Here is a 15,929-nt window from a genome sequence, read left to right on the forward strand (position 1 = left end):
AAGGAATGGCATTCAAGCATGGCTGAACCTTGAAAACATTACGCTAAGGTGAAATAAGCCAGACACAAAAGGACAAATGTTGTATGATTCCACATATATATGAAGTGTCCAGAATAAGCAAATTCATAGAGACAGAAACTAGATGAGAGGTGACCAAGGACCAGAGAAGAGAGAATGGGGAGCGATGGCTTAGTGGGCACAGAGTTTCAGTTTGGGGTGATGAAAGTTTTGGTAATGAATGGTGGTGATGGGAGCACACCTTTGTAAATGTGATTAATGCCACCGAATTGTGTACTTAAAAATGCTTAAAATGGAAAATATCATGTTTTTTATATGTGTTACCCCCCAAGTGCCCCCTGAACCCCTCTCCTTTCCATTGCTGCAGTGGCTGGGGACGCTCAGGTCAGTGTGAGGCCCCACTTAGCCTGGATCCCTGAGGGTCTAGGATGAACCCCTGCTGGCTGGGGCCCAATGTGAAATGTGAGCAATAAACCCTGGTTGTGTAAATCACTACACAGAGAGAGGGGAGAGAAGGGATAAGAGAGAAACTTCCAGATCAAAAGTTTTATGAATAGTACTTCCATTTTAGATGTAATTACGGCTTCAAATATGCTGAGTTACTTGAGAATTTCTTCTATGAAAAGCCCTGTATAGTTTGCATTAACATGTTTAGCTTGAAATCGCTAAGGCTGGCTGCTGCTTCTTGGACTGAGATGAATATTTTAATACAGATTACCCAGATATTGTCTTTCTAAAAGACCACTCTCTCAAAGCCACAGCATCGCAAAGAGATGACAGCTAAAATAATGAGCAAGATACTTCATACAGGCAATATTTTTTTATCATAGTACATTGCTCAAATGTGTATTGAAAAGGGATTATCTAAAGCTCAGTATTATTTTCTCATAGATTTTGTATCTGTGGATTGGTTTGTGACATGGCTATAGCCCAATAATATGCCATAAAACAAAGCTGTAGAGGAGCAGTTGTAGCTCCAGTGGTTAGCGCCTGCTTCCCATGTGTGAGGTCCTGAGTCCAATCCCTCATACCTCTTTAAGAAAAAAAAAAGAAAAGAAAAATCAACTGTCATTGGGAAGCAGATTAGCTCAGTGGTTGAACACCAGCTTCCCATGTACGAGGTCCTGGGTTCAATGCCTGGTACTTCCTAAAGAAAAAAAAATATTAAATAAACCAAAGCTGCAACTTAAAAACATCTAATTAATAATTTAAGATAAGAAAACTGTATTTAAAGTTCTAATATATATAATTATAATAAACAGGCATTCCTTACTTCACATGGCAGTGCAGGGTCATAAAAATGGCCAGGCAAGCTGAAACTGTGCAAAACAATTGTATTAATTAATGGAAAAAGTTACATTTGTTCCGTGGTCTGTAAAAATTTCTGTCGAAATATTAAAAACTCTCTTTGTGTCAGATATAGGTGTACAGGAAATAAAAAATAGCAAAACCATTTATTTAGTGGTCTATAATTTAAAATATTAGAAACAATGAGGATGAAAGTGTTTCATTTCTTTGTAAATAAAGCTAATCAAGATCAGATTGAACAGTTTGCTTTTTCTTCTTGTACAACTGATGATAGGGAGAGAGCATCTTTCCTATGGCTTGGTGTTTGTCATGCTCCTTTCTAAGTCTGGATCAGCTCCCAACATGCTGTCTATCTTTTGCACTTTGAATGTCTTGAAATTTCCCTGAGAGTGCCTTTAATGTGCCAATGTCACTTCCTCTGGAATATCCTCGATCTTTTTGTCACAAGTAATTTTTTCATTTATGTCAGTAAACCAGTCCTTCTGGTTTCATGTCGTATCTAAACAGCAGCATGTCAGTACCCACAGCCAGCTAATTCTTCCATAACTCCATTTATATTCGATTTGAATTTCATTTGCACCATTATCACTTTGTTTCTCTGCTGTACTTTCATCTTTGTTTGCCCACTTCCCTCTTTAAACAATCAGTTGGATACACTTCCACGAGAATTTGTCACTGGGAGCTAGGAAGGCAAAACAGCTACCACCTTTGCGGTACATGAATGGAATGATGGATACACAGTGACCAAGTGCCAACAGACTTTCAAAAGTGAGGTGGCTGGTTACCATAAAGTTGTTACGTGGTAACTTTGTAGGCCGAAGTAAGCCTTATTACTGACAGTTAATATACCTGCTAATGGAAGTCTGAACCATGGTTTTGGGGGATGGTATTTTAACCAAACCATAGTAACAGAAATTCATGCATATCAGGACCTTGCAAGGCAAGCCCTGTCTGTACATGATGAAGGACAGCAAATACCACAAAGGCTTGTAAAATACTCCTCTAGTATAAGTTTGCATGTATATACATGTATATTCCAAGTAATACGTATTATAATATATAATTATATATATATATATTCCAAGTGTAATATTGATTAAAATAAATATTAAACATAATTTTAATTGCCTCCTAGGAATTTAGAAGAGTTTGGAGGGACTTAACGTATGATCCAGGAAAGTTTGAAAAAGTTTGAATTGATATCTTCCATTAGATATAAAGACTTTTAACATCAATCCATTTCCCTTAAAGCTGGTTCTGTGATATTTTAAAAGGGGGGCAGATGTGGCTCAAGCAATTGGGCACGTGGGAGGTTCTGGGTTCGGTTCCCAGTGCCTCCTAAAGAAGACATGCAGATGCTGCAACCAGCAGACACAGCAACCATCAGGGAGCAGAAGTGGCTCAAGAGGTTGGGCACTGACCTGCCATGTGGGAGGTCCCGGGTTTGGTTCCTGGTGCCTCCTACAGAAGCCGAGCAGACAAGGAGCAGACAGATGAGGGAGTCATGGGGCAGGGCCGGGGGAGGGGGGTGGATCAAAAAGAAGAAAAGGAAAAGCAAGTACAGAAGATATAAACAGTACAGTTTGTTTATGAAAAAGTATTTACATTATAAGCATATAAAACTCATCATTCATAATGGTGACTACCTTATAAAGGGACAGAAAATGCTTTTTAAAATTCTCAGATTATAATTTCTTACATATTTATGTTTAATGAAATAATCTTTTATGAAGAGACCTAAATATTTATCATCACACAATAATATTTACCTCAGATACAATAATAAAGCTGTTTCATTACACAAATTAATTGATAATTTTAAAAATTCCTAGTTTGGAATGATTAAACTGAAATGATATATAAATTGATATTTTAACCCTGAAACTCGGTGTTCTATGCCTTTTATATTGGAAACTATCAAATTGAATCCATGCTATTAGGGGGATTAAATGTTTATTGTTATGTAAGTACATTCAAATATTCATGGGACATTGCCACATGAGTAGAGATTCACACAACAACCAAAAGAATATTGAATTCCCATCCTGAGGAGCTCTGCCACATTCTCTAATGGAACAGCAACAATCCCCCAAGTACATGGGCAATGACTAGTGAAGAAAGATGGTCCATTGATGGGCCCTTGATATTGATGACTATGCTTATGAGGCTTTGCTCTTGAAATTGCAACTTATAGTGTTGTAGGCTGCCTGAGTTACCTCCTAAAACCCTCCATGTTGCTTAAATATGACCTCTCTCTAAGCCAAATGCATTACCTTTCCCCCAACATGGGACATGACTCCCAGGGATGAGCCTCCCTGGTATCAAGCGATTACTACCAAGCACCAGCTGGTGATACAACTAGAAAAAGACCTTGAATAAAAGAGGGAAATGGTAAAGACAAATGAGTTTATATGGCTAAGAGACTTAAAAATAAGTCGGGAGGTCATCATAGAGGTAACACTTATGCCTGTCTCAGCAGGATCTCATAGACTGCCAAAGTAGATACTACCCCAAATAGCGGGGCTCCTGAGGGCTCTGGAGACACCCAGGCCCTATGGTCATGGCAGATAGCTCCAGAGTATGGTGCCTTGCCAGTGGGCTCTACTTTGGACTTTGGGCTTCCAAGTATGACAGTTGGACTCAGATGTGACTTCTCTACACATACTTCTTCTGTCTCTTCTATTTGAACCTTTAGTTGGTGCTTGAGTTGGTAGGTGTACATCCAAGAGACTTGAATCTCTTGGTAGTCCATTTGCCAGGTGGGCCCTGAACCTCAGCAGAGTTGTAACACCTACTCTCCATTTCCTTGGACTGACCCTGGACAACTAACAAGGAGGTGAGGATGGGCAAATACCACACCAAGGAACCAAAGGAATCTACAACTGCAAGCAAGAGAGTCACATCCATTGATTGAATGGGATTGAGGGCCCCTCTCAATTAGAGGTGGAGTGGGCATCACCATCCCAGAATCTTCAGGATTGGGGGATAAAACATGGACTAGAGTGGACTTACTGGTATTCTGCTGTAGACTTATTGTGATTCTAGCAATGGAAGAAATTATATCATTAATGTGGAGAGAGTGGCCACTGGAGGTGCTGAAGACAGGGAGAGGGAAAAAGAGGTGTAGTATGGAGCATTTTCAGGACTTGGAATTGTCCTGAATGACATTGCAATGACAGATATAAGCCATTGTATATCCAGCCATAACCTATAGAATTGAGTGGGAGAGAGCGTAAACTACAACGTAAACTATAATCCATGCTGTGTAGCAGTGCTCCAAAATGTAGTCATCAATTGCAATCAATGTACCTCACTAATGAAAGAAGTTGTTGGTGTGGGAAAAGTGGGAGGCATATGGGAATCCCTTATATTTTTTATGTAACATTTTATGTATTATAAGTATCTTTTTAAAATAAATTAAAAGTATATTTTTAAAAAAGAAATGAGAGAAAAAAATCACTGTTGATTAGTTTAGAACAGTAAGTAAAATGAATAATTTACTGTGTGCTAAAAAAAATGTTTATTGTTAAGGGGATGGGATGGTTAAGGTACTCGGCATTATTTGTACGTTAAGGCTTAGGTCTTAAACCTGGTTTGGAGTTGACCTCTGGGCAGGTAAGCATGAATATGAACACTTTGGGCCAGTCCCTTGGGTCATTCCCTTGTCCCACATGAACCAAGGAGCAGATATTCTCTAAGGCCCCAAAGTAAGGACAATGCCAAATACTTAGCTCTTTTTTTTTTAAGATTTATTTTTTATTTCTCTCCCCTTCCCTGCCCCCCCCCAGTTGTCTATTCTCTGTGTCCATTCGCTGCGTGTTCTTCTGTGTCCACTTATATTCTTGTCAGCAGCACCAGGAATCTGTGTTTCTCATTTTGTTGTGTCATCTTCCTGCATCAGCTCTCCATGTGTGTGGCACCATTCCTGGGCAGGCTGCACTTTTTATCGTGCTGGGCGGCTCTCCTTACGGGGCGCACTCCTTGCACATGGGGCTCCCCTACACGGGGGACACCCCTGTGTGACAGGGCACTCCTTGGGTGCATCAGCACTGCGCATGGGCCAGCTCATTACAAGGGTCAGGAGGCCCTGGGTTTGAACCCTGAATCTCCCATGTGGTAGGCAGACGCTCTATCCATTGGGCCAAATCCGCCTCCCCATGCTTAGCTCTTGAAGTTCCGTTATGTTTCCCACAGAATGCTAAAACATAGGCTTGAGGCTACTGGGATAAATCCAGGTTCGTAAGCCCTTAGGCGTGTGATGTGTGAGAGCGTGGACAGGTCATCCACACACCATCCCTTTAAAGCCACACCCCTCTGGAGCCACTCCCCGAGCTGCGCCTGAGGCAGCGCTCTCCAGCCAGTTAGAGAGGGTGGCGCCTCGGCCAGCCCGCCGTGGTGGGTCAGGCGAACGCTGGCGCTGCCGGGCACTCATCAGGCTTTCTTCTGCGTTGCAGGTGGAGCGGGAGAAGGCCATCCTCCTGGCCAACCTGCAGGAGTCACAGACGCAGCTGGAGCACACGAAGGGGGCGCTGACGGAGCAGCACGAGCGCGTGCACCGGCTCACGGAGCACGTCAACGCCATGCAGGGCCTGCAGAGCAGCAAGGAGCTCAGGGCCGAGCTGGGCGGGGAGAAGGGCCGGGACTCGGGCGCGGCGCACGACTACGAGGTGGACATCCACGGCCTGGAGATCCTCGAGTGCAAGTACAGGGTGGCGGTCACCGAGGTGATCGACCTGAAGGCGGAGATCAAGGCCCTCAAGGAGAAATACAATCAGTCTGTAGAGAGCTACACCGAAGAGAGGGCCAAGTACGAGGGCAGGATCCAGGCGTACGACGAGCAGGTGAGCAGCCTGGAGCAGACCGCGAGGGAGAGCGGGGAGAAGCTGGTGCACCTGGAGCAGGAGCTGCAGAAGGTGACCGGGCTCGCCAGCGAGAGCCACAGCACGCTCAGCACGGCCCAGGACGAGCTGGTGACCTTCAGCGAGGAGCTGGCGCAGCTCTACCACCACGTGTGTCTGTGCAACAACGAGACGCCGAACAGGGTCATGCTGGACTACTACCGGCAGAGCAGGGTCAGCCGCAGCGGCAGCCTCAAGGGGCCCGACGACCCGCGGGGCCTGCTGTCCCCACGGCCGGCCCGCCGGGCCGCCGCGCCCCCGGGAGAGACGAGGACCTCCCCGGAGCCCGCGCCCAGGGAGAGCGCCGAGGCCGGCAGGGAGCCAAGCCCCCCCAAGACGCCCACCGTCTCCCCGGTCGTCACGGCCCCGCCGCCGTCGCCCGCGTTGGACGCGAGCGACATCCGCAAAGAGCCCATGAACATCCACAACCTCAACGCCATCATCCGGGACCAGGTCAAGCACCTGCAGAGAGCGGTGGACCGGTCCCTGCAGCTGTCCCGCCAGAGAGCGGCCGCGCGGGAGCTGGCGCCCGTCATCGACAAGGACAAGGAGGCCCTCATGGAGGAATTCCTCAAGCTCAAGTCCCTGCTGAGCACCAAGAGGGAGCAGATCGCCACGCTGAGGGCCGTGCTCAAGGCCAACAAGCAGGTGAGAGCCGGCTCAGCCTGGCGGGTCCTCGAGGCCGCCGAGGGCCCACCACCAGCAGGACGGGCAGATTCCCGGGCGGTGAAGGGTGAGACCAGCCACAGCCTCTGTGCCCGACAGAAACACAGTCGTTATTTTTAAGTGAGTGGGTGGATGACTGGACGAAAGAGGAGAGCAGCTGTGCCCGCTTGGCAGTGTTAGAGGTTAGGGAGCTCACGCCAGAGCAGAAGAGTTCAGGGATGCAGCGAGTGGGGAAGCAGGAGGGGGACGGGGCTGCCGAGGCTGGCGTGGCAGCTGACATCAGGAGCTACAGCAAGACAGACAGACACCTGGCAGGCAGCCGGGCTAACGGCATCTGTGCGGCAGGACGAGGGGCTGTCAGCCAACAGGATCCAACTTTGGAGCTGGGATCAGACTCAAGACTCACTTTTCAGGGGTGCTAACAAAACAGCATCCAAGACTGGAGAACCAAGTAGTAGGTCAGTGACCGAGGCAGGGACTCAGGGTTAAGGAACAGGACAGCTGTGGGGACTGTGTCATGATCAGAACCAGGCAGATGGTCACCACCCAACTGAACGGTGTGGGGCCACGTTAGCACTAAAAGGGCACACGCACAGATCTTCCAGTGGCCACACATCTGAAATTTGGGTTCAGCTGGAGAAGTTAAGCCATCCGGGTCAGAGCTCAAGCTCTGAGAGTTCTTCCCAATCACAGTTGTCCTTCGGGAAGAAGTAGGACTATCTGAGTAATTCCCAGACCAGCTAGATGATGGATTTCTTTTCCATGGATGGAGATGCTGTGGAGTATAAGCAGGAAAAGATTTTCAACCTCAGTTTTGTTTACCTAAAAAGATAGCTGTGAAAGATACACGCCTGAGAATGTGGCTGAGTAATTGCCGGCAGTGCGGTTCCGCTTTTAGACCTCCACCTGATTGGATGGCCCAACTCATGGTGGGCACTGTCCCCTTTGCTGATTGTAGATGCAGCCCTAGAGGCAATCAACTGATGCTAACCCACCTGTGAAATGCTGTCACTGCATCAGGCCCGTGTGTGCTGGACCAAACAACTGGGCACCATAACCTAACCAAACTGATGTGTAAAATTCACCTCACAGTGAGGCTTACCCACACCTCACCAAGGGCCTAATATCCTGGGCGCCCTTACAAGCCATTCGGGTAGCTTCTTTGACTTCTTGGTGATGTTTGAATATTAAAACCCAGAAACCTAAATCGATAAAAATACCAGGTGCTTCACTGACAGAGCTGTAGATAAGCGTGGTTGATGGCTAACAGAGGGCAAGTGTTGAGTAAGCATTCATTGATTCATATTACATGGAAGGTACTAAGCTGGGATGTAAGAACAAGTGTTGGAGAAAAGGGCGGTGCTCACTGGGACACAGAGACTGATTGCAGGAAGTTCACTGGGAAACTCCCCCAGTGCAGGGGGTCTGAAGAATAGACTTCAGCCCACTTCTAGAAAGGGGGGATTTGGATTTATACAGTACATTCTTAGGTGGTGAGATGATAGTTTTCCCTTCACTTAGTGGGTTAGGGAGTTACGTTTTTCTTGGAGTGCTGGAGGAACAGGTGGTGCTTTGGTTTGCAGGGACTAAAGGACTTGATCCTCTTTACTCCCACCCCCACGTGGAGTCTCTGTTCAGCCGCTGGGGAAGCGCCACGCTTTCAGACACGGAGACTGTTGGGGGCGGGGGTGGGGCTTGTTGCTCAATGCATGTCAGGGGAACTGAGTCACAGCTCGTGAATTAGTTGCAAACCTGGCGAGGGGGAACCTCTAACAACAAATACCTAGTAATCTGTTTGGAATTCAATATCTGTCTATTACTATTTGTAGGGTAGGATGTGTCAAACCCTTTAGAGTGGTATAAACAGTGCTGTAGGAATTCAGAGCAAAACCAAGCATTTCTGACTGAGTTCTTATTTCACAGTGGTTTGTGGCACCATTTGCATTACATTATGGCCACATCCCTTATGTGCTCAGTAAATTAAATAAAGACATACTTCTAGTCATGCATTTGTTGCTCATATTAATGATGCTTGTGTGCATGAATAGTTTAAGAATTTACAAATGACTCTATATATGTGTGTGCATGTGTATATATACATACACACACACTGACATCTACCGTGGAATGTTAATTCTTAATTAAGGTGAGAATTATTCTGTGGTATAGGAAAAAATAGAATCTTCCTGTTTTAAAATAATTTTCTGCATTCTCAAGGAATCTTTTAATATACTTTAGGAGTTTTTCATAGGCAATGTCTTCTAATGAAACAAGTAAATGTTTATGAAGGATCAGCTATGTACTGGCAATGTGCTGGACCATGCTCAATGCTGGTAATTCAAAGATGCTCACGTCTTACTGGGATATCAGAATATAAACCGAAAATTACATTCCATGTTGCATATGTTGTAATCCATGTTATGAGAACAAAGCAGAGGAAGCAACTAATGCTTCTCAGAGGAACTGGAAAAGACTCCGCAGAGCCATTTTATTTGAGTTGCTCTTTAAGGAGGAAATAATTCCAGGCAGAAAGATAGAAGATAGAGAGGCATTGAGTAAGAAACAGGCTGTGAAGACTTCTGTGGCTGGAGATGAGATTTTTTATTTAGAAAGTTATCTTTGAGAGAATACAGCAAACACAAACACCAGCAAATCTAGTAGTGGGTTTAGGTGCTCAAAATCCCTTAACTTCTGAAGAGTTTAGCACGGTCCGCTGACAACCTGCAAAGGTGAATCCTTCAGGTATGTCTCACAAAAAATGAGTTTGTACTTCTCTTTCTAATCTTCTCTTTCAAATTGTTTCTCCCCTCCTTAGATACAGACCATGGCTCTGTGTGCTTACAAATTTGTTGCATCTACATTTTCACAACTTAAATATCTGTTCTAAATTATGAATATGTGTCTAAATTTAAAAAAAAAAAAACTAAACAACTGTCATTTTCTTAATTCTGGATCATTTTCCAAATTTAAAATATTTCCAAAGTGTTCACTGAGTATTCGTACTACAGGACATACTAAAATATTTTATGAAAACTTCTCATTTAATCTGAATTTAAATTCAACCCAAACTTATAAAAATCATCTTTGGAGTCAAACATTAACAAACTACCTCATCCCAACATTGTTTCAGTGAAAAATTATCCATCCATCTCTACAGAAGTGGGGCTTTGCATAAGAAAGTTGAAGCTGTCTGTTTCAAGTGCACACACACAAATGTGAAAAACTAGTGTAATTTTGCTGAGAAGCCCATTAGTAGTGGAATTTTTTTTATATTAGTAGTGAACTTTTTCATTTGTATTGGATATCTTTATATTGTCTGAAAAGCTGTGGTTTGCAGCCTGTATAAATGATGTATTGCAATTTGGCTTCACTACACATACAATGTGATAGACACAAGTACTCCCTAAATTTCTTGCACTGAGTCATTCAACAGTTTCTTGGTTCTTTCAATGATTTCTTGCATCTATTCATTCAACAATTAACTTCCTATTATTTTCCAGGGTATTTCTAGATTTGAAACACTATTGATTGCTAGAACTTCAAACATGACCAAATCCCAAATTTAAACAAATATTTTAACTCCTTCAACACTTAGGAATCTCTGCTTTTATGGAAATTATGAAGAATTAAATTTGACTACAATTCATTGTTTTGAAGAAGTTGTATGCAAAGACTATCATTGAAAATGTTCTCCCTTACAAATATAATAAGAGATCTATAGTTTGTCTTATCGTCATGTTATAAATTATATCTATGAATTTTATTCTATATGTTCCAAACCCCCAGAGCCCAGGTGGCACAAGGTTGCTTGAGTCCTAACATATTTCCTTTGGAAGTTATGCTTCTTCACTAATTTCGCCTTGATAAAATTCTTTTTGCATAAAGTGATCGACTCTCATTTTTCCACCTCCATATCTGAAAATTTCTCATCCTCAACAATCTTCTTAAATTACTTACTATTTGACTCCCATATAACTACTGCTATACTCTTAGCTCCTGATACTGACTTCTTGGGAAATTTGACACCTTTACACTTAGATATTCAAGATAAATTGCCAAATGTCCAAAGTAGCGTAAACGTGTATATAAAATGTTATCAATTTTACTTCCCGTTTGTGAAAGAGAATGATAGCTCCAGTATGAAGAAATCTGCATATTATTTTCCTGATATAAAAATTGTAAGCATTATGATTTTTTCTGCTTTAGACAGCAGAAGTGGCACTAGCTAATCTCAAGAACAAATATGAAAATGAAAAAGCAATGGTGACGGAAACTATGACGAAACTTAGAAATGAACTGAAGGCTTTGAAAGAAGATGCAGCCACATTCTCATCCCTGAGAGCGATGTTTGCAACAAGGTAACAGTTTTTTCTTGTTAAAATTGGGTGTATTGTATGAGGAAAAGACTAAAATTCACATGTGCATCTGTTTGCATCTTGAGTATATTGTGCTGTCTAAAATGGTAAAATGTGTAGAAACTATGAGATTCCATTCCGACAAATCCAAGATAAAACCTTTTGTGGGGGAACGATGTAACCCAAGTGGTTGAGCACCTGCTTCCCATGTATGAAATCCCAGGTTCAATCCCCGGTACCTCTTAAAAACAAACAAATGAGAAACCCAACTCACATTGGAGAATGGGTGTAGCTCAGTGCTTGAGTGCCTGCTTAGAAAAAAAAAAAACTTTTGTGCTGTTTTTCCAGACCCTCTACTGGAGAGACTGGAGCAAGCAATTATTTTACACAGGAATATGTTTAAATTAATATAATAGATTTCTTCCTGGAGCTCATGTGCCAAAAGAATTAGACAAAAAAAAAAGGGTCTCCAATAAAGAAAGGAAATACTTCCTAAAATGGCTAAATATAATTTTATCATCGCAAAATGTATTTCTGTGAGCAAAGTACATAAAAGTGCTTTTCACTAGTATTGTGTGGGAAGGCACCTTCATAAGGAAGAGAAAAATATTCATATCAGCCACTCACTTAGACTTTACTATACTGCTAGTTAAATTAAAAGTTCTAAGGTGTAATTATATACATCACCAAAATCTCACATTGCACTACTAATAAAGAAATATTAGTTATTGCCTCCCCTCACCAGTTTCATTATCAAACATCATTGTAATTTGTTCTAAAACTTGAAATGGTTAAGATTTGTTGATTTGAGAATTTTGAAACCTTGAGATTTATAATATAGTGTTGAAACCCTTTTTTCATTGTCACATTTCAATGGCAAAATAATGATACTATTATATATCTTGTATGATGCAAACTTGGGTCCAAAATTCACAAAGCACAGCTACTGCTGTATAGGCAGATTCAGTAAACAGCTGCATGCAGCTGGTGTAGGTGTAAAAAGGACTCAGCGCCTGACTCTCCAGGTTCCACCTGCCGGGCTTGCTCCTGTGCAGGCGAGAGAGGCTGGAGCACCGCCCCTGGGTCAGAGCCTCATGGCAACGGGGCGGCAACCACAGGGTGTGGAGGAGCTGAGGGAGCTGACTTCTGGGTCCCAGAGCAAGTCGAATTTGGGGGTAGACTCTGTACCCCCCTGGTCATCAGAGGGGGCAGGACAGAGGATGGGAGTGGGCACAGTGCACTGTTGGATGAAAGAAATCAGTCACGATTACATGTAGACTCAAGAAAACACACATTTTCTCTTTGGAAAGGAAATTTTTAAAAATTTAAGTCTCAATCTGGGTTATATAAGAATTATTACCCCCAAATAATGCATTTTTATGGACATTTGTTTTTTCAGGTATAGTAACTGCCTTACTCCATATAATTTTTTTAAAAATACCATTATGTAGCCTATTAGGTTAAACCCATGTCCTGGAATCCACATACTTACCTGTGCCTTGCTTTTACTTGTGAGCTGCACATCTCCCTGTGCTGCCTAACAAGTTAAAGAGAATCTTGTCACTAAAAGACAAATTTTAAGAATTTAGAGAGACCAGTTACTTATCAAAAGGAGACAATTTGCAAATTGGGGAACGTTTGGTGCCAAGATAAAAGTGCTCTGAGGTGACACCAGGAGAAAGAGGATTGTTAAACAAAAACAGTAAGAAAGCAAGCCTCAGGCTGGACAGAATGCTAGCAACGTGCTCTTACCCCCAACAAAAGCCCTGGTTTTGGGGAAATCGAGGCCCAGGTTTAAGGAATGTCGGAACGTGCTGGCAGCGGTGCAGGCTGGAGGGTCTCGGGGCGGCTTTGTCTCGCGGGTAACTTGGTGAAGGCACGTGTGGGTGATTCAGGCGTACAGGCAAGGAAGCGTGCTTTAGCGATGTGTGGACGAGCGCTGGCCTTTGCTCCAGAAACGCGGGCAGGTTGCCGCCGGGTCCCGGCTAGTTCACTGTGGTGCAAACCCACCTGGATCTCAGGTTGTTTCCTTACAGAGCTCCTCTGTGTTTTCTTTGAAATGTGCCCAACGTTTGTGTTAATTTCAGAGTTTGCACAGTACATTTTGGATAATTCCAGAAAGTCATGAAACATCTGCTGGTACATGATGTGGCCTAGTCTTGATGATTTAATGGGTAACTAAGAATGAATTCACTAGCTTTTCTCCCACTCCACTTCTTCCTTCCAGGTTTTATCTTTGGTGGGGAAAAAAAAAACCCTGATTGCGTTCCTGCTACAGCTGCAGTAGCAAACCTGGAGAAGGCGCCCTGGGACAGGCCTCTGGGTCCGTGCAGAGCTGGGTTTTCTCTGCCAACTCTGCTTCTTGTCTGGTTCAGAAATCATTGCAAATGGGGTCTCTAGTGCAGGCAGATCCACCTTACTGAAAACAGCGGCGCTGCCACCTGTACCTGTGGGTGTCGACAGGGAGGGAAATGCTCTCTTTCAAGCATTATTCCTGTTTTGGTTGGCACAGGTGTCGCCTGTGAGAACCTTCACATTACCGCACAGTTGGCAGGAGGCCCCACACGCTAAGGCTTGCTTTCCTGCCCACAGCACGGCGGCCGTCATGCTATCCTGGGCTCCAGGTGGGCCCCAGGTAGCCTCAGGTGGGCCCCAGGTGGCCTCAGGTGGGCCCCAGGTAGGCTCCAGGTGGGCCCCAGGTGGCCTCAGGTGGGCCCCAGGTAGGCTCCAGGTGGGCCCCAGGTGGGCCCCAGGTAGGCTCCAGGTGGGTTCCAGGTAGGCTCCAGATAGGTTCCAGGTGGGCCCCAGGTGGCCCCATGTGGGCCCCAGGTGGCCTCAGGTGGGCCCCAGGTAGGCTCCAGGTGGCCTCAGGTAGGCTCCAGGTGGCTCCAGGTGGGCCCCAGGTGGCCTCAGGTGGGCCCCAGGTAGGCTCCAGGTGGGCCCAGGTGGGCCCAGGTGGCCCCAGGTGGGCTCCAGGTGGGCCCCAGGTAGGCTCCAGGTGGGCTCCAGGTGGCCCCATGTGGGCCCCAAGTGGCTCCAGGTGGGCCCAGGTGGGCCCCAGGTGGCCTCAGGTGGGCCCCAGGTAGGCTCCAGGTGGCCTCAGGTAGGCTCCAGGTGGGCCCCAGGTGGCTCCAGGTGGCCCCATGTGGGCCCCAAGTGGCTCCAGGTGGGCCCCAAGTGGCTCCAGGTGGGCCCAGGTGGGCCCCAGGTGGCCTCAGGTAGGCCCCCAGGTAGGCCCCAGGTGGCTCCAGGTGGCCCCAGGTGGGCCCCAAGTGGCTCCAGGTGGCCCCAGGTGGCCCCAGGTAGGCTCCAGGTGGCCCCAGGTGGCCCCAGGTGGGCCCCAGGTAGGCTCTAGGTGGGCTCCAGGTGGCCCCAGGTGGCCCCAGGTGGCCCCAGGTGGGCTCCAGGTGGCTCCAGGTGGCCCCAGGTGGGCCCCAGGTAGGCTCTAGGTGGGCTCCAGGTGGCCCCAGGTGGCCCCAGGTGGCCCCAGGTGGGCCGCGGCCACGCCGGGCTGCCTGCCGCTCCGGGAGCTCGTGGTGGGGCCCGCGGGCGGCTGGCCTCGTGCTGTGGAGCCCGAGGGCCCCGAGACCCCCTGACGCCCTGCCTTGGCTCCCAGGTGCGACGAGTACGTGACGCAGCTGGACGAGATGCAGCGGCAGCTGGCGGCGGCGGAGGACGAGAAGAAGACGCTGAACACGCTGCTGCGCATGGCCATCCAGCAGAAGCTGGCGCTGACGCAGCGCCTGGAGGACCTGGAGTTCGACCACGAGCAGTCCCGGCGCAGCAAGGCCAAGCAGGGCCGCACCCGGCTCGGCAGCCCGAAAGTAAGTGGGCGCGCGCCGGCCGCGCCCCAGCCCCGCGCCCCCCAGCCCCGCGCCCGCCTGGCAGGTGCCCGGAGCGGGGCCAGGCCCAGGGCCGCGGCGGGGGTGCGCGCTGGGGGCGAGGAGGGGGCGGCGGGGCCCGGGGGCGGGGCCGGGGGCGGGGGCTGCAGGGGGCTGCAGGGGGCCGCGGGGCGGGGGGCCTCGCCGCACGGTCTTTCCAGGTCGACGCCTTTCCTAGCTGTGTTTGAAGATTCCATTTCCACCCCCACCTCTCGACTGACCAGGGTCTGCCCACGTTTTCTAGACGTAAATGTACCCAACCTAGAACTTGGTCAGGGGAAGGTGGATTAAGACTGAAGCTGTGTTTTACACAAGTTGCAATTTTAAAAGTCTGTGTACCTCTTATAATGGTGCCATTTATCAGCTTCTCCTTAACCAACTAGGAGGGGAAGGTTTGTCCATACTATATCTCTGTATTTCAGTAAAATGAAATGGAATGTTTATTCTTGATCTAAAAGCAGGTTTTGTGCTTTTTCATTTGGTATGTTAATATTGCTCAAAAAAAAAAAAGCACTTTTTAAGGTTTCGTGACTTGATTTTGTGACCTTTTACCAGAGTCTTGAAGCTGAGTTACCCTGTATTTTCAGTTAACAGTAACGTTTTTTTTTTTCAGGAGCTTTGAGTAAGGGATCAGATAATACAAATGTTTTCTATCTGTGGTTCAAACTGACTGAGTAACTGTATATCTCTTTTCCAGAATCCAATACAGTTTCCAAATCAGGTTGTATCCTGGTATGGAAACTAAAAAATAATAGCAAAAGTCTTGATTTACACATTAAGAAAATTAAATGACAATTTATTGT

The 15,929-nt window shown here is 46.2% G+C and overlaps 1 protein-coding gene across 6 annotated transcripts in view; it reads left to right on the forward strand.

The window, feature by feature from the left end:
• Window positions 1-15,929, forward strand: part of BICD1 (BICD cargo adaptor 1) — a 228,964-nt gene that overhangs the window by 178,326 nt on the left and 34,709 nt on the right. For all 6 annotated transcript variants that reach the window (XM_058283023.2, XM_058283022.1, XM_058283024.1 and 3 more), the window contains exons 5-7: window positions 5,781-6,872; window positions 11,097-11,248; window positions 14,862-15,069. In XM_058283023.2, coding sequence (XP_058139006.1) covers window positions 5,781-6,872; window positions 11,097-11,248; window positions 14,862-15,069 — 1,452 coding nt within the window. The remainder of the gene's footprint in view (window positions 1-5,780; window positions 6,873-11,096; window positions 11,249-14,861; window positions 15,070-15,929) is intronic.

The sequence above is a fragment of the Dasypus novemcinctus genome, chromosome 20 (assembly GCF_030445035.2).
Source record: "Dasypus novemcinctus isolate mDasNov1 chromosome 20, mDasNov1.1.hap2, whole genome shotgun sequence".
Lineage (NCBI taxonomy): Eukaryota > Metazoa > Chordata > Mammalia > Cingulata > Dasypodidae > Dasypus > Dasypus novemcinctus.